General features: G+C 46.6%; 1 protein-coding gene across 1 annotated transcript in view; it reads left to right on the top strand.

The window, feature by feature from the left end:
• ITGA1 (integrin subunit alpha 1) overlaps positions 1-19,016 on the top strand; it is a 146,639-nt gene that overhangs the window by 106,425 nt on the left and 21,198 nt on the right. Inside the window, exons 15-22 of the mRNA XM_037038493.1 lie at positions 1,822-1,952; positions 4,275-4,441; positions 5,718-5,854; positions 7,107-7,217; positions 9,286-9,495; positions 11,188-11,268; positions 16,207-16,283; positions 18,717-18,806. Coding sequence (XP_036894388.1) covers positions 1,822-1,952; positions 4,275-4,441; positions 5,718-5,854; positions 7,107-7,217; positions 9,286-9,495; positions 11,188-11,268; positions 16,207-16,283; positions 18,717-18,806 — 1,004 coding nt within the window. The remainder of the gene's footprint in view (positions 1-1,821; positions 1,953-4,274; positions 4,442-5,717; positions 5,855-7,106; positions 7,218-9,285; positions 9,496-11,187; positions 11,269-16,206; positions 16,284-18,716; positions 18,807-19,016) is intronic.

Below are 19,016 nucleotides of genomic sequence, written 5' to 3' on the forward strand. Positions count from 1 at the left end.
GCGCGCCGGATCCAAAGCAGAGGGGACCACTTTCTGAACGAGGGTCAATCATCTACGGTTTTGCCAATAAGGGAGATTAGATGGTTCGTTTTACGTTCAGTGTCTGTGTTGTTATAATAAAACCTCATTACCTTTGTCTTGAGGAATTAAACTGGTGTTTTTCCAGCCAGTGAAGCGGGGTTTCCAAAAGTTCATCATTTTCTCACAAGTAATCCCTCTTGGAAAAGCACATCTGAGCGATCAGACTTGGCCTGCGGGGGATTTCTGCTGTTCCTGTTTTAAACGCACTGTTAGTTAGTGGCTCTAATCCACAAATGTAACTTTTTCCTGTAGGAGAAAAACACACTTACAGAAGCGTTCCATGCACTATAAACACTATGGGATTGCCGTTAAGTAGCCCCAGCGAGGCATTGCACAACACTTTTACCACTTTCTAGTTTATGTACCAGGAAGAGAAAATCAGAACACCGATGCAGTGACCCACAGCAGGCTCCGATGTCACTCCCGTGCCGACCTGTGCACAGAGTCGCGAGGACTTTAGTATTGAGAGAACAGGACAGAGGGCCTGACCCAGCAACAAGCCGACTCTGCTCTCCGTTGAGTAAATGGTTTGCTTCTGTTAAAGGGCGTGACATTACGCACTTTCCCGAATCCTGGAGCTGACAGAGTCAGGCTCTGCAGGCCGGGTTTCCTTCTTGAGTTCCTACCAGCGCATCCTTCATTATTAATCCTGCGCATTTAATGGAGTGGCCTTTGCAGTAAAACAAGAAGGATTTTAAATTATTAATAAATGGAATGGAGTTGTCATGAGCAATTTATTTTGTAAAATGGTGATAAATCAAGACACAGATTTAAACAACAAAAAAAGTGTTAGAGTTGAGCTTCTTTAATTATTGGCAGAATGGTTCAGAGATAGCCCCCTCGTTTCCATGGCAACCAGAGGTGCTGCTTGTGTAGGTATGGGGGGAGGACCCAGAATCACACTGGATCAACTCTTCCAGAACCAAGGATGCAGACGTCTCCTTGATTTGTTTGGGGGTGGGGAGGCAGGGAATAAGGAAATACTTCCTCATGAGCCATAAACATTTAAGCATGAAAAACATTCCCATTTGGTTTGCTTATTTGGCCTCTTAATTTATGATTCGTAAGTGAAAAAATGGGAGGGCAAGAAGACCCCGAGTTTAGGGAGTGTCTGTCTGTCCTGTTTTCTCACTATGGGACTCTATGAAAATATTACCGGCCTGAACCAGAGGTAAGTGAGGAAGAAGTCCAGACGTGGAACACCGCGCACGGGGATGCGCACAAATCGGCCTTGGAGAACTCGGAGCTGCCTGCGCCCTCCCAACACCGAGGACGGCTGTGGGTGGAAGGGAGTCTGTGGCGCCCTTGACGCACAGGTTTTGGCAGACAGTGGAGATGAGCGCACGTTGAAACATATTTTTGGCGGGATGCATTACTGGCAGCCGGCCCCCAGTTCAGCGCGTGTTTGCCAGGGTCCCAGCGCCTTTGGGGTTCTCCGCGCCCTGGGGCTGCGCCAATTCCAGGGTTTTCCCGGAGGAGTCGGCAAGGCGACTTGGTGTGATTCCCCCCCCTCCCCCCCACCTCTGGAGTCAGGAACCCTGGCGCGGTTCGTCTGCACCATAAAAAGAACATCCTCTGGGAATATCTGGGTCGTCTCCCTTGTCTCCAGATGAGAGGCCTCTTGGGCTCCCCAAAAGTTCTTTTATTTTAATGTTTCATTAACCCATCCAAGTTCTCAGATTTATTTAAAACTGTCTCGGAAGACACTCTTCTGACATAGAAACTCTCGGGTTTTCACAGCGTATTCCATCTGGTGGAGACGGCGAGACGCTGAAATTCTTCGGCCAGTCCATCCACGGAGAAATGGATCTCAACGGGGACGGTCTGACGGACGTGACCATCGGCGGCCTGGGTGGTGCTGCCCTCTTCTGGTGCGCGTTTTAATAACACCCAGTGCATCGGCTGTTTCACCAACAGTTCTGGGGGGCTTTCAATCATAGCAAATACCAATTTCCTTTTGTGCTCCACCATTCAGACAGAAATTATGCAGTTTGGTAAGCTGGGGAAGTCAATAAGTCGTGGTAAAGGAACAAATAGAAGAGACCCTTAATTTGCTCAGGCTTTAAAGTGCCTGCATCCCCAAATTAATTTCAATTAATTATAAAATTCTAGTCAAGGGTCAAATGTATATATTAATGCCATTTTATTCATTAATAAAATAACTTATTAGTTAATAGCATGAATAACTCCACCTCTAGTTAGATACAACTTTGAAAGAGGTTCTATTTGAAAAAAGTGGTTAAAAATGTATGAAGAATAACATCAGTGAGAATTTTGTATGATAATTTTTTTAAATGCTACAGATTTTATCAAGAAATATAAAGGAAGGATTTAATAAATGAAAACTAGATTTATGATATGAGCCTCAGTGGAAAACTCACATGCTGATTCTTTCAAATTGACCATTGGCTTAATGTAATTCGGGTGAAAATAAACTTCAATGGTCTTTTCCCAAAAACTTTATCTAGAAGAGTAGAAAAGAAAATTGTGAAAGGTTGAGGTAAACACAGAGACCTGAAAATTGGTAACTGTTGTAACCTAAGATAAAACTAACAGTCACGTAAAAATTGTATACTAAATTATGCACTGATAATAACCAAACGTTTAAAATTTTTCAGCTAATACATATAACTATGCATATACTTGCTATACATACAACTATATATATATACACTTGTTATACATATAACCATGAGGTCTGTCCGGAACTTATCCAGCCATTCAATATGAAAAACAGAGACATTTGTTGAAGAAGATGCAAGAAACATTGTACGTAGGACAATGACGCCTCAGTCCCCTTCAAAGTAGGCACGCTGGGGCCTCACACAGTTCTCCCAGTGACCATCAGCTGCCCTGTTGTCTTTTCCTGAATCTCATCAATTGTCTGAAATCTCTTCCCTTTCAAAGGTGATTTTAGTTTTGGGAAAAACCGCGGGTTGCAGGACCCCAGATCTGGGCTGTAGGGGGCTGAGTCACCTGGGTGGTTTGATGTTTCCCCAAAGAACCTCTGCACAAGACAGGACGCATGAGCGGGCACATTGTTGTGATGAAGCTGCCAATCACCAGTTACCCACAGCTGCAGCCTCCTGAATTATTCAGATAGTTTCCACAGAGGAATGTTCAAGCTTAATGAAAAATCTGATGCAGATTTGTTTCTCCCTCAGTCAGTTTGAATGCGATGACCACACAGTGCCCATGCTCACTCAACAGCATCTACTGCCCCCACTGACCACACAAGCACACTCCAGTCCACTCTTTGGCTGCCAGGTTACATCAGTGTCACATGAACCAGTCTTGTTATATTAACAACAGCTGCACTTTTTCTGGACAAACCATATATGTACACTTGCTATATGTATAACTTGAGGGAAAAGTAAACTGAAAGGCCATGCCCAGGAATGGCCTAGAATGCTGGGCAGCAAGAGGCTGTGACCTTGGGGAGGACTCACTGAAACCAGAAGTCACCAATGTCAGGAGCAAAAAGAGCACGTGCTTTTTGTCTTTCTTGGAACTGTCGATCCTGGACTAGATTACCATACACACTTCTTGGATACGTGGGAGCCCCCCGGGAGAAATGCATGACTCCCCAGGGCGGCTTAGGGTTCCGGCTCCATGCCATTTTAATAGGGAAAGGGTTGATCTTTTAGGGGTAGCAGAGGCTTCCTAGGAAGGACGAACCGGCCTTAGGAGACGAGATGGAGGGGTGATGGTTAGTGCGGGGGTTTGTCTGGGTGTGGTGCACGCCCCCAGTCCCTTCTCCTGTGAAGAGTGGGTGCTCCCTGGCGGATAGCACTCCCGGGGAGGGATTTGGGACAACTGTGTTCCTTTTGGAGGATCTGTCTTTGGGCAGGTAAGGGAGTTCTAGAAAAGCCTGTTCCTGCAGCTCCCAATAATCAATAAGTTAATGCAGCATGTGTCAGGGTGGTGTGACCTGAACTCATTAAGTCACATTTGGGAGTGGTGTATTCTGCTATTCTTTATAAACAAAAGTCTCACATGCTTCCAAAGCAACCCGAGCATCCCACAAGGTTAGACACATTGGCATCTGTAGTAAATTCCCCGGAGACATGGAGTCGGGAGGGCCCACGCCATGCACAGAACCACCCAATTCGATGGCTGCCTCTGGACTCCCCAGAGGGTGGCCGTCTGTACGTGCAAAAATGTGGGAGTGACCACCGTTTCTGCGTGTCTAGGTCCCGAGATGTGGCTGTCATTAAAGTGACCATGAGTTTTGAACCAAACAAAGTGAATATTCAGAAGAAAAACTGCCGAATGGAGGGAAAGGAAACCGTGTGCATAAATGCTACAGTGTGTTTTGAGGCGAAATTGAAGTCCAAGGAGGACACGATTTACGAAGCTGGTAAGTGTGCTGCACCCAGCAGGCGCTGTGGGGCAGACAGGGCGGTGCCGTTGCTGAAGCCAGTGGGGTGCCCTGTGTCCCCTGTGACGGGGTCTGCACAGCCTGTTGGCCCCTGCGAACATGGGGATCCTGGCACAAAACACACCGAACGGGAATGGGTAACGGAGCCCTGTGTGTCTGGAGCACCACGCTTCCTGTAAACAGTCGGTGCTTAGAAAATAAACTGAAGAGAGAGAGACAGAGAGAGAGAGAGAGAGAGAGTTCGCAGACCTTGCTTAGGGGCTGGGCTCCCCTGAGCACAGAGGATGCCCGGACTCCACAGAGAAGGCCCTCTGCCTCCCTTCTGCCCTCTCCTGGGCAGGCTGGGAATTGCAGAGGGTGCGAGTGTGGTGTCAGCCACCTCTCCGGGGTCCCTTCCCAATGCTCAGAGGACCCTCATTTTTGAGAGTCTGACACTTGGGTGCATCATAGCAGCCCAGGTGTGGCCCTCTCCCCAAACATGACATGCACCGAGGCTTTTTTAAGAATGGCATTGAAATATGCTGGAGTTGGAGTCAAAACTGTGAAGGCCATTGGCTGCAGGAGAGTGATTTACTCTGCAAACCAAATGTACGTGGAATGAGGGAAACGTTAATCTTTAAAACCTGTTTGTTAGTGCGCTCTATGTGCATATTTACGCTCTGCAGTAGTCCTCTGACAAGAAGACAGATGAGATGTGGGGATGGGAAACAATGATTTACATTTTCGTATGCAACATTATTTCAGTCTCATTTAACTTCTGTAGAGTGACAAAGGGACCGAGCAAGGAGAATTGTCACCTTCTTAGAAGTACAAGGTTTAACTTGTTTTCCTTATTATGGTGTGCTTATTTTATTAAACTTACTTAGTAAGCTGAATTCATTCTATGTTTTGGTCATAGTCTAAAATAGCACTTGTTATACAAACTAGGTAAAAATGTCATTAATGTTTCTATTAAAATATAACAAAATCCATATTCTAAGCAAATAAATCCTGTAGACACAGGTATGGTCAGGAAAGAGGTGTGTGTGTGTGTGTGTGTGTGTGTGTACATCACAAAATGAGTGTAATCGAACATCCAAGGTGGGGTGCCTGCACCAGCCATTCCGCAGAGTCCCCCAGGCTCTTGTCCCTCCTGGGAACACCGTCGCCCCACGGCGCTGCGACGAGCTGGACAGCAGAAGCTCTGTGTTGACCAATGGCCCAAGAGCTGGGCCCAAAGCTCTTCTCCCCATTGTTCGGTTTCTGATTTCCCCAGACGTGCAGTACCGCGTGACGCTGGATTCGCTCAGACAGATATCGCGCAGCTTTTTCTCTGGAACCCAAGAGAGGAAGGTTCAGAGGAACGTCACCGTCCGGAAGTCCCGATGCACCAAGCATTCCTTCTACATGTTGGCAAGTAAATCATAGACTGTAGCTGCCTTACGCCAAAGCCAGACAAGCGTGTGGGTGTCTCGTTTCACGTCCATCCCTTCTATTTGATTTCAAAGCGCGCGTTGTGAAGTTAACTCTACTTTGTTGGTTCACTGTTATCAGAAAGTCGCAGGTATGCTGTTCCCATTCCCAAGTACATTTTATAAAACCACCTTTCCTCTTCCCGGTGTGGTCTCCGAGAGCCGTGGCTCTGGGAATGGTGACGTCAGTGAGAGGCCTGTCTCTTCCCTCCCGTATTCTTTCAGCTTGGAAACACGTCCTCTCTGTCGGCCTTGTCTGCCGAGTGGGGATAATGAAGGTTAAAATCCTAGATTTTAATCCTGTTCACCGGGGCTGACGTTGAGGGACCGAGGCTTGGATGTGATGGGACAGGGCGTGAGGTCAGGTGGGATGCTGCTTCCCGCCCAGTGACATCACAGCAGGGGGCCTCTGTCCAAACTTGGTGCCGAGCACCGCTCTGAGAAGGAATGAACTCGTTGCCAGATTCCCCACAGTCTTTCAGATCTTCAAGGACACTTTACCATTTGTCCTGGACTCAGCCAGGGTGGATTTGTATCCGAGTGATTCTGGCGAAGTTGTTTAGTGTCTCCCAGGTTCATCTGTGAAACGATGCCCACGGTAGAGACTCATCTTAGATGTCTGTGGAAATGACGCTCCGCGATGAGTATAAAGCTGGTCACTCTGGACAGGCCATCAACGGTGTTGTTACTGCTGATGGTCTGAACAATATTGACTGTATTAGCATGTTTACAGATCATCCACCTCATATAAGTCTGACGATTCAAGATACGTAGTGTATTAGGGAAACGCAACTCAGTTTAAAAGAAGTTTGCTCTCCTGAACTGGGAGACTTTCCTGGAAGTGCCACACGGCGGTTTGAGCTCAGTCTCAGGGGAAATGACACCGCTGTGCAACTGGCTCCCAGTGACCAGGTGTGACACACCCTGTCCCCTCCAGTGGCCCCTTGGACAAGCTGAGGCAGGTCAGCAGGTTGTCACCTGGAGCCTCTCTCTGCGTTCCAGCTGTAGCCCCTTTCCTTGTAGCCCCTGACACCCTGGGCCGGCCGTCCCCAGCAAAACAAAGTCAGGCCCGGTGCCCAAGAATGTCCTAGCAGGGCTGACCTCCAGGGACAGGAGAAGGGAGCCCTCCCTGTCGAGGTCAGAATGTTCAGTAAACGTGACACCAATGATGCATTGTGTGTTTCGACTTCTAGGACAAGCATGACTTCCGGGACTCTGTGAGGATAACCTTGGATTTCAACCTCATCAGTCCAGACAATGGGCCCATTCTTGACGACTCGCTGCCCAGTTCAGTACATGAATATGTAAGTCATTGCTTCTTTCACTTTGGAATGCCTGTTTGTGAATATATTAAGGAAAAACTCGAAATACATATACACACATATATGACTGATGTAGAGTTATATGTATGTGTGCATGACAAGCTTCGACATATTCCAGCAGGTACACACACACACACACACACACATCTTTAAATCAATTATATTTAAAAAAAGATCTAGTCGTTTGTAGACTCTTCCCAGTTTTTTAAACTTTCTGTTGTTGGAGTTTAAGGGAACTTACAAATGAGAGCTGTTTTATCTCTCCCGAATTCAGGACCAGTTCCAAGAAAGACATGGGCTGGTGGATCAGAGGGCCCTTTTATTACTAGTGAACGTTAAACTGCTTGACTTCATTTCTTGGAACTATTCGAGGTATAATTCAGTACCAGGCACTGGCGTGAAAAGGAATGAACTAGTTTCCAAATCTGCCGAAGTCTTTTGGGTCTTCATGGGCACTTGATCCTTTGTCCTGGACTCAGCCAGGATGGAATTTGTACCCAAGTGACTTTGGCCAAGTCCTGCTGAACCGGACTCAGGCCACAGATGACCAAACGGGTCCCCAGCGGTGCTCAGGGATCAGACCGTCTTCATGGGGTCACCTCGTCCAACTCGAAGGGGCCTGCTTCCCGTGGGCACCCCACAGCCCCTAGAGTGGAAGGGACAGGCAGGGACTGGCCTGCGCTCAGCCAGGTCCTGCGCCCACATTCCGAGCCCACAGCCCCAGCCCTGGGAAGGAGCGAGAGAGCCCGGAGAAGGGTGGGTCCCAGGCGTGGCACCGGCAGGGAAGCACCGTGACCGAGCTCGGCTTTCCCCGGGCTCCCGTCTCCCACCCTCCTTCTTTCCTGCTCTCCTTTCTTCCCACCCTCCTTCCCTCCCTCCCTCCATCCTTTCCTTCCTTCTTTCCTCCTTCCCTCCCTCTCTCTCACCTTTCCTTCCTTCCTCCCTCCCGTCCTCCCTTCCCAGTCTCTGGTGAGTGTCTTCCACCCACCAGGCATCAGAGCCACGGGCTGGCCTGGCAAACAGAGCGGGCAGTCGTTACAGGGCGGGCCAGGCAGGGGGACGTTGGAGATCCAGAGGAACTTCTGCCTGGTTTGGGGTGTCAGAGGGCACGCCCCAAAGTCGAGGCTGTGGGGCGAATGACTGTCTGTCCTATTTAGATACATAGAGGGAACCATGTTCGGGCAGGGGGCCATGCAAAGGGTCCGAGGCATAAAGAGCCAGAACTCAGCAGCACAGCTGAAGGTGAAGAACAAGGGGAAGGTGAGGTGGGAGGGGGGGGGGCACAGGCAGGAGCCATCATCCATCCTTGGGCCCGCACAGAGTTTAGACGTTTTGGCAGAGCCGTGGAGTGCTGTCGATGGCTGGACTTGGTTCCGTGGCGGCTCTGGGTCTGTACGGCGCTGAGGGTCACTCTGGCTGCAAAGTGGAGAATGACCGCAGGGGCACCGTGGGTGCGAGGGGCCAGCTAGGAAGCTGTCCCTTTAGGTCAGGGAGGAAAGGAGGGTGGCCGGACCAGAGGAGGCAGGAAAAGGAACAGAAAGGGGGGAAATCTGGGGAGAGGTAGAAAGGGCAGCTCCTAGTGATAAATTGCATAAAGGTGGGGGAGGCCTTCGTGAGGAAGAGGAGGCCAGGAAAGCTCCCAGTCATGCGGCTTGACCGTTTTCCACCCTGCTGACCGAACTCGGGTATGGTCCTAAGTAACGTCCGATTCTTCTGAACAGAACATCTCGTCCTTGGAGTGAGGTTCAAGTGTTCTGTCATAGTGCTTGACTTGGGTGTCTGAAGCCCTCTGTTCTCACAGACCAAAGCCAGTGGGCCTGGTCTGTGGAAACTGCATCCTTGAAAGAACCGGAAAAGTTGTATCCAAAAGTAACAGTTTACTCAGTTCCCCTACACATTACAGGGACGAACAGAAACTGCCCTAAGGGTTCCTGCAGTGGAATCCACTGATTCTCCTTAGAAGTTGCTCAGCTCACTCGTCATTAGGCCATTTCCTGTATTCGATTAACACTGAACCAAAATTTGAAAGATGCTCCCCGGACCGTTTCAGATCCCCTTCGCCAAAGACTGCGGGAACAAGGACAAGTGCATCTCGGACCTCGCCCTGGGCGTCTCCACCCCGCAACACAGCCCGCTGCTCATCCGGTCCCATAGCGACAAGCTCAATGTCAGCCTCACGGTCAGAAACAAGGGCGACAGTGCCTACAACACCAGGACCATGGCGCAGTACTCCCCGAACCTCATTTTCTCTGGGATCGAGGTAGACGCTCCATTCTGCCCCGTTTGTGCTCAGGCCGATGGCTTCTTGAGCCTACTTTTCACACTGCTGAACTAGTTATTTTCTTATACTGATTTTATAAGAAGAGGGAGCACTGTGTACAAAATTAGCGCCATCTGATGGCGAAAATACCAGAATGTTCTTGAGAGCTTTGGTTTCGATGTAATTCTCTTCTCGGGTTCAGGACGAGGAAAGGGTCTCTGATGTGTCAAAACTGTGCATCACAGAATCTCACAGCGCTGCCCCTGAGGCCGAGTCAAACAAAATAAACGCAGCCGTGGAAGTCAGAGCAGTGTAACGGAGGCGCAGAGAGGGTGCAAGGCAGGTGTTGCCCGAAACACACTTACAGGCGGAAAAATCGAGATACTCCCGCTTCTGGGTGACCCTTACCTGGACGGGGAATGTGTGAAATGACTGCCTCGTGGCCCTGCCAGAAGTTTTCTGATTATTTTGGCAATAACATAAAGCTACATAAGGTGCTGGATCAGAAGTAATTAGTACACACTTTGCTTTTAATTCTGATCTCTGAACGAACCACCCTGAGTTAAATTCTGTATGTATTTGTACAAACTAATTATAAATGAATTCATACTTTTAATATTAGGCATCCTAAAAGCCAGTACGCTATTATATGTGATATTAAATTCTGTTGTTTAGTTTCTGTGACTTTATATTTTTCCTGATATTTTTCTCCATTTGCCAAGAGATCCCTTAGCAACATGACTAAGGTATGAAAAAATGTCCCGTACTACGACCACGTGTTTTCAGTTAAGAGTGTTAATTATAAACCCAAATGTGCAGGGTGATGACGGGAAAATGTTACTGCCCCGGTCACTGCCTGTGACCACTCACTGGGCCCCTGGCCAGGGCACAGAGACCCCCAGCAATGCCCTAAAGCGGCAACTCGCTGCCCCCACCCCCAGGTCCCATGACAACAGTCCCCTAAATGGCTGTCTTTCCTTGAGTCTTAGCCTGTGCCAGCCTTCTGGCTTCGCTCTCGGTGATTCTTTTGCAAGCAGGCGTCACCGCGACGCAGAGACTCTAAAATCAACCCGTTCCCTGCACATTTTACCATTTCTGTAGTTCAGTTTTACAAGCGATGGTGTGTTTGTTAATCCGGAAGCATTACATTTTCTTGGTATTGGTATATGAAATAATGAGGTATCATATTAAGTGGCATTTTAAACTCAATGAGATGGAGGATAACTAACCCCGCTCGACAGAAAATCAGGACTCTTGATGAGGATAGAGCTGAGAGGGGTGGAGTCAGGGTTCAACCCCCAGTGGTCCCGAGCGGGCTCCATGCTGCCCTCCCCAATGCCCTTCCCGGTGGGCTCGCACATGCCAGGCTGGTCTGTGTGTCTCTTTCATCCAGCCACCCGTGGACCTGTGGGGTGGGTGCTGTGACTTCTCCCACTTCCCGTGGGAAGGAAGATGCAGACAGGACAGTGTGAAGCGTTCCGTCCTTCCTCCAGGCCCCGCTGATCATAAGTGAGGTTTTCAGATGTCCACGGGGTGTGGGACGGGTGGCCCCAGAACGCCGTGACCTTCCCAGTGAAACTGAAAGGCAAATCTTAGCAGGGCAGAGCACAAGCACAGCTGGGAAAATTCCAGAAAGCTGCGGTCAAGGATCTCACCTGCATGTCTGCTCTAACTCTGTTTCCGTTCTTCTAGGCGATCCAAAAAGATAGCTGTGAGTCCAATCACAACGTCACATGCAAAGTCGGATACCCGTTCCTGAGACGAGGAGAAATGGTGAGCGGATGGCCCCGCGTGCATGTGGCAGTTGGGCACGAAAAATCACACTTCTCAGTGCCAGCTCTGAAATTCCTTCTCACGGCACTTCAGGGCGGTGTCGGTGACGAAGGCCGAGTTTGCACATTGAGCACTTGGAATCAAGAGGCAATTATTGCGTGAGCCAAACTCGATCACCGTGCCCAGAGGATGAGTTTATGCCGGATGGCCTATCTGAGGCGTGGGGCTAGAACATCCTCTCCCTGAAGTCTCCGTGGGGTGGACTTTTCTGACCTGTAGGGAGAGGGTGGGGTTAGAACTTCCTACAGAGATCTGCTATCGCTCTCCTCTCTCTTTTTAATAAAAGCCTCATTGAGATATAATCGTTTGTACACCACGCAACTCCCTCATTTAAAGTGTGTCATTCAGAGGGTTTCTGTGTATTCGCCAGGCTGCGAATTGTGCGACGGTCACCACGATCCACGTCGGAACATTCTCGCGTCCCCCCAAGGAACCCTGCACACGTGACCAGCTGCTGCGCTTTTTCCCTCAACACCCTCCCCCAACCCCAGACACCCACTAATCCACCCTCTTTCTCAGGGGTTTGCCTGTGCTGACAGTTCATGTAAATGAACTCACACAGTATGCGGTCTTTTGTGATTGGCTTTCCACTTAGCATAACATTTTGAAGGCTAATTTATATATCAGTAGTTTATTCCTTTTTATTTCTAAACAATACTCCATCGTGTGTTGCCTTTTGCTCATTAATGCGTCGGGTGATTGGCACTGAGGTTGTTTCCACCTTTTGGCTACTGCATATAATGCTACTGCGTATAATGCTACTGTGAAGAGCTGTGTACGGGTTTTGGTGTGGACATGTGTTTTCAGTTCCCTTGGGTGTAAGTGTAGGGAGGGAAATCTTGGGTTACATGGAAACTATGTGTCACATTTTGGGGCACTGCCAAACTGTTTTCCACAGTGGCCCCACACCACTTTACGTTCCTACCAGTGATGCATGAGGGTTCCGGTTTCTTCACCTTGTCACTGTCTTTTCACTAATAATCCTCGTGGGTGTGAATTCATATCTCACTGTGGTTTTAATCCACACTTCCTCATGGCCCGTGGCATTGAACATTTCTCTGTGCTCATTGGCCCTGTGTGTGTCTGCAGAGAAATGTCTACTCAGGTCCATCAGCTGTTGTTTCATTGGGACGTCTTTTTTTTATCGAGCTGTAAGGGCTCTTCATGCATTCTACACTCGAGTGGCTTCTCAGATACATGACTTGCACACATCATCTCCCATTTGTCTTTTCGTTCTCTTGATATCATCCTCGCATGCATAAAAGTTACCTATTTATTTTGCTATCACTCGTGTTTTTGGTGTTGTATGCAGGAAGCCTTTGCCTAAATCAAGGTCACAACAGTTTACTCCTATTTTTTCTTCCAAGGTTGTATGGTTTTGGCTCTTACATTTAGGTCTGCCCTCCATTTTCATGAACCCGTGAGTCTGGTGTAAGGGAAGAGTCCAACTTCGTTCTTTGATTATTTCCAGGTGTGCCTCACCGTTTGTCTGCAGGTGTAAATTATCTTGGCACTCTAACCGTGAATCAATTGACTGAAAACACCTGAGTTTGTTTCTTGATTCTTAATTGTAGTCCATTAATCAATACGTCCATCTTTATGTCAATGTCACACTATTTTGATGATTGCAGTTTTGTTGTAAGTTTGAAATCAGGAAATGTAAGTCTTCCAACTGTTTTCTTTTTCAAAACCATTGGCTATTCTGGGTCCCTTTCATTCCATTTGTACTTTAGAGTCAGCTTGTTATTTTCTGAAGTTTGGTAGGGATTGCATTGAATCTGTAAATCAATTTGGAGAGTCTTACCCCCTTAAAAATATTAAGCCTTCTTATCCACAACAATCAGATGTTTTACCATTTATTTAGATTTTCTTTATTGCTTTCTAAAGTGTTTTGTAATTTTCAGAATACACATTTTAACCTTACTTAGTTAAATTTATTCTTAAGCTTTTTATTTTTTTGATGTTATTTTAAATGGAGTTACTTTCTTAAATTTACTTTTGGGTTTTTTATTGTTACTACATAGAAATACAATTGATTTTGAAATATTGATCAGTTGCCCTGCCATCTTGTTGAAATTATTTATTAGTTCTAATAGTTTTTTAGAGGATTCCACAAAATAGTCTATATATAAGATCTTCTCGTCTGCAACTAGAGGCATTCTTTCCAATCCAATGCCTTTTATTTATTTTTTCTTACCTAATTGCCCTGAATAGAACCTCCCATAGTAAGTGAAGAGAAGTAAGAAATTTTGTTAACTATTAAGTATTTTCAATATTAAAGACTATTTGTTTCCATGAAAAGCAGAGAATGATCATCTCACTTAATGATAAACAAGATATTTGCATATATTTTCATTGGCAGTTGCATCTCAGTATAAATATTTGCTCCTCTATTTACTATTAATGAGGGAAATATTTAATTACTCAAAATGACTCAGACAGGAAGATACTTTACTGACTTGACCTAGATTTAAACAAAGAAGGGAAACACAGTCCCCAATATTTATTCCAACTTTCTCGTATTCTAATAGTTTATAACATAAGACTTCAGAATAGCCCCTGTTCTCCATCTGAGACGTCAGTGACGCTGGGGTGGACTTCTGGAAATAGCAGTCACATATCTCTAACAAAATCTTTCTTTTTGCAAAAGCTTTTCTTTTTGCAAATAAGAATTCCAAAAGGCCTTCCCTTCAATGCATGTGGCCTGTTACTCGTGTTCCAGGAAACGATGAATCACAGTAATTATCTCCAAATTCAATAAATCTCTTCTATGTCCATTTTAGTTTACGAAACAAACCGGACATACCAGTTTATTTTGGAAATCTCATCATAAAGTCTATTTCTTGACTATCCAAATAAAATTTACCGTGACATTGAATTTCTTCTCTACAAATCTATAAAACACACTTCACATTTGAAAAAACACACTCATAATTCCTCTAATTTGACATGGAAATAAGGAATGTCAAGTTTTATCTATTCCTTCCTTTGACCACTTTAATGAACCATGGAATTATCTCACTTTCTCAAAGAATAATGTCATGCTTCATGTTTTATTCTAACTATTAGAGACATTAATTACAGTCTTCATCATTTATTAACCATTTCTTTAGCATTTCCTTCCTGCTTAGGGTAAAAGCCTAAATCAAAGTGTCTCACGTCACCAGTAGGGAGGCGGGGAGATAATTGGGACATTTTGCAACTTATTTTTAGGTGGCTTTACACTTAAGATACACTTTGGTTTTAAGATATAGATTTAGAGCTGAGCACGTCAGGGTCAGATTAATACGCAATAGGCGGCCTCTTCAGCCTGCCCTTCTGCGGGGCCTCCACCTTGTCGGGAGCCCCCAGGCTCCCACGTCCAGGCCGCCTGGGGGGGCCCGGGGAAGGTGGGAAAACAGCCATTCACTGACAGGCTCTGGCAGCTTGGCCCTTTGTCTACGGTGGTTCACGCCCCACCCAGAATTGAGATCGCTATTTCAGAGCAAGAGGAAAACTGCAGAGCTGAAGATTTTTAGAAGAAGTATTTTTTAATGTCACTCAAGAAATATGTGGAAGAGGAAAACACCGGGGGGAAAATCCCTGTGAATAATAATATGGCAGAACCAGGTACATGACCCTGGACTTCTAGTCACCCTTCTGTGGTGGTGTCTGTGTGGGTTGGGAGAGTGGCAAACATCCAACTCTGTCCTCTCTAGCACTGAACTAGGAAGATGAAATCGTAGGTGGTTTCTACACACTGCGCGTTTTGGGCCATCTCTGTTGCTGGCCAAAAGCCCTACACAGCACAAACTGAGGTCAGTCTAGAGAACGGGAAACACAGTTTCACAAGCACCAGTGAGGGCTCTGGGACTCAGCCGTGGGCGTGTCTTCCAACAAACCTGGTCCTGGTCTGCCGCCCGGTGTTTGCGAAGAATCGTGCACCACAGAGTGCCCATCTGGGCTCAGGCGTGTCGTGTGCCGAGTGTCAGCTCAGCAGAAGCACCCTCGTTTTCCGGAGGTCTTGCTTTAACCGTGCGAGTCTTTGTAAACTCGACTCACTGCTCTTCTGCGGTTCAGTTTGTTCTAAGCAGCCAAGTCTTTTGTTTTACTTCATTTTTGTTATTCCCTGAAGGTCCCAAAGTTTTTTACACGATCAAATTAACGGCACCAAGTATCTTTTCCTCTATTTTACAATAAATATGCACAGGTGGTCACTGGTACTTAAAGATTTATAGAGGCTTTAGTTATGATCACTTCAGAATTATATTGTTTATTATTGTGACCTTCTGGTCTACGGTAATTTAATAAAACAAATAGGATGGACCTTCGTGTAATGGTTTATGTTTAGTATGAGTTATTATCATGAATATAGCTCGAGTACAGTGTTTGAATTCAAATGCAAAGCATATTGCATTTCATGTTGAAAAGTACGTGTACATCGTATCTTATTCTAGTTTTGAGATGTGATGAGTTTTTTTGTAAGATAATATTTATTTTCTTTTTTCACATTTTTTATTGTTGTTTAAGTACAGCTATGTCCATTTTCCCACCACGACAATATTCCTTAAATAACTTCACCATATGAGTTTAGGTAATATCTTTTTTGAAAAAGATTGTATTTGTTTTTAGAGAGAGGGGAAGGGAAGGAGAAAGAGAGGGAGAGAAACATCAATGTGTGGTTGCTTCTCACATGCCCCGCCCCCCCCCCGACTGGGGACCCAGCCTGTAACCCAGGCATGTGCCCTGACAGCCACCCTTTGATTTGTAGGCCTATGCTCAATCCACTGAGCTATGCCAATCAGGGCTAGGTAATATTTTTATGTAACTGAATATTTTAATCAAAGTAAATGTTTTTTATCTGATCCTGAGCTAAAGATGTATATTTTTATTTCACAGGTGACTTTCAAAATATTATTCCAATTCAACACATCCTATCTCATGGAAAATGTGACCATTCACTTAAGCACAACAAGGTCGGTTTGCATGTGTACATGAGTGCATGTGTGTGAGTAATTAGCAAAATACAGGCCCTTTTATTTAATAGAAATAATTTAATTCTCTAACTGGATTAAGCCACTTCTTCTCTATGAGCTGCAGAACAGGTTGTAATCACATCACTTATATCTGCCAAACTGCATTTAAATCCATTTAACCTGTCCAGGCTCTGCTGATTTAAAAACTGGTACTGGCTGCCCATGAGGCCAACGAAGGCATTAGACAGACTCAGCTTTGTGATAACCTTCAGTAGTTTAATTAATGGCATCCAAATCAATCAAAGCTTCTGAAAGCTAACATAGAACACATAGGCGAAGAAAGCAGAAGGCCAATAAGCAAATTGAAAGAGTGGCTTAACTTTCTCCTGATTGTGATCTTCCAAGGGACCAAAAGCTCCTGGGTTATAGTTCTATCTTTAATTTCTTTATTCCCAAATAATTAGCATAGTGCCTGGTACCTAATCATCACTCAGTAAATGTTGAATGGATCAATGGATAGATTAATTCTGTGTGCTCAGTTCAGTTCAACTCAACAAATATTTATTTGAGATCTACAATGGACGAGATACTAAACTAGACACTGTAGGGAATACAAAACTTAATAAGGGCAGGAGCCTCGTCGTGGAGTGAGTCTTACCATACGGTGCGGAGATTAGTGTCTACATACTTGCCATTCAGGGTAGAATAAGGAACACCCATTAGAGAAACCTAAACCTTGAGTCAGACAGAGACTTAATGGAGGGGAAGTATGTCTATTTAGCAGTGTGAACTCAAGATAGCCTTATCACGATTATAATTGAGAAGGTCCTTAGTGGAGGGATAACAGTTCACAAAGGAGTTGGTGGGACTGGTGTGGAGCATTTCAGACAAAATGCACGGCCTGAGCAAAGAGTCAAAGGCAGGTCACCGGAACAGCTGGGAGGGTACTGGGCAACTCACTTTCACTCAGATACACAGAACGCATACGGAGCGTGCATGCTGCCGTGTTACGGCAAGTACTGCATGTCAGAACCGGGGCATTTTTCAAAAAAGATTTTATTTCTTTATTTTCAGAGAAAGAGGAAGGGAGGGAGAAAGAGCAGCCAAGAAACATAGATGTGGGAAGAGAAACATCAATCGGTTGCCTCTTGCAGACCCCCTACTGGGGACCTGGCCCGAAACCCAGGCATGTGCCCTGAGATGTCTTGGCTCACAGGCCAGTGCTCAAGCCACTGAGCCACACCAGCCAGGGCAAGCCGTTTTTTGCTTATTTGAATAGGCCATGAGGAGCCAGAAAAGTTTCTGAGAGGTGCAATTGCAGGTATAGAGTTGCTTCTTGGGGAGATTCGTTTGGCTCCAAGGTGAAATGGCTGGACGCTGAGGGACAGTTCATAACGAAGGCCCAGTCACACCAAGATCTCTCCCCCGCCAGGCAGGGGCTGCCCTCACTGCCCCGTCCCGACCACAGGCCCCGGGATGCCCTCGGGAGCCACGTAGAGACATTCAGAAGGCCCTCACTGGCCATTCTGTGAGCCAGAATGCTGGGCTCTTGGCTGCTTGGTGGAGGGCTGTGTGTAATAATAATAATAACAGGAGCTGACACTCATTATTCCCTCTGGGAAGCATTTTGCACCTACTTCTCACTCACCAGTTATTATTTCAATAAAATCCCCATTTCATAGGTGGAAAAACCAGGGCACAGGGAATAACTAACTTACCCGAAGCGTGCCCATGTGCACGAACAATCCCATGAACTCTGCCCCCAGAGCCAGTGTTGGTAACTGTGAAATCACTCGTCCGTGCTTTTGAAATGCAGGGAATTAGGAGATACATGTACATGTACGCGTGTGTATGCATATATCTGCATGTGCTTACATAACATGTAACTGAAATGATGACTAAAACCCTGGGGAGAGATCAGGGTTTAACAAGTACTGTGAGACCCAGGTACGCAGTTTGGAAAGACTGTGAAACTGAAGACAGAAGCTTCCAGACCCAGTCTCAGCCGTGTCCCTTCGTAAGGCCCTCATCTCTGATAAACGAGTAGGAATCGCCTGTTAAAACCGCAGAAGCCCCAGGCCCCAACTTGGACCTGTGGAAGCCGTGCTCCCGGGAGAGAGGCCCAACAATCTGTGTTTCAGAACCGGCCCAAGGGTTCTCATCCTCACCCTCTGGGAAGTCCGAGAAACTGGGTACGAAGCCAGCCTGGCTTTCAACCCAAGCGGCTCCTCCCAGTCTACTTGGGGTCTTCTAACCAGCCCCCTCTCCAACCTCTTTCCTCAGCTCATTAAAAAATCCAGGACTGGACTACTTTGTTCTTTCCTGTAGCTACCAGCTTAAGCTTATCTTTCAGGGGCTCAGAAATACCCCCCAGTAGTCAGTCGGTCGGTCGGTGGTTGAACGGTTTGTCTGACTGTGCGGTGCGTTTTCCAGTGACAGCGAAGAACCTGCGGAAACCCTTTCTGATAACGAGGTCAGCATTTCCCTCCCGGTGAAGTACGAAGTCGGGCTCCAGTTTCACAGGTAGGAGGAAACTGCTCGTGGAGTTCATGCCTTTCTGCTGACCCAGGGGTCCCCAATCACAGACATCTGATCTGCCCCCCAACTCACCAGAGAGGCGGACTGTCAGGCCCCACCCCAGACCCACCCCCAGGCAGCCCTCTGAAGTATGGGAGTGGGCAGACCAAGTCACCTAGACCTGCGGTGCCCATGGGAAGGGCTGCCTCAGAGCCC

Source organism: Sturnira hondurensis, unplaced genomic scaffold (assembly GCF_014824575.4).
Source record: "Sturnira hondurensis isolate 20B ecotype Veracruz unplaced genomic scaffold, ASM1482457v3 Scaffold0024400, whole genome shotgun sequence".
Lineage (NCBI taxonomy): Eukaryota > Metazoa > Chordata > Mammalia > Chiroptera > Phyllostomidae > Sturnira > Sturnira hondurensis.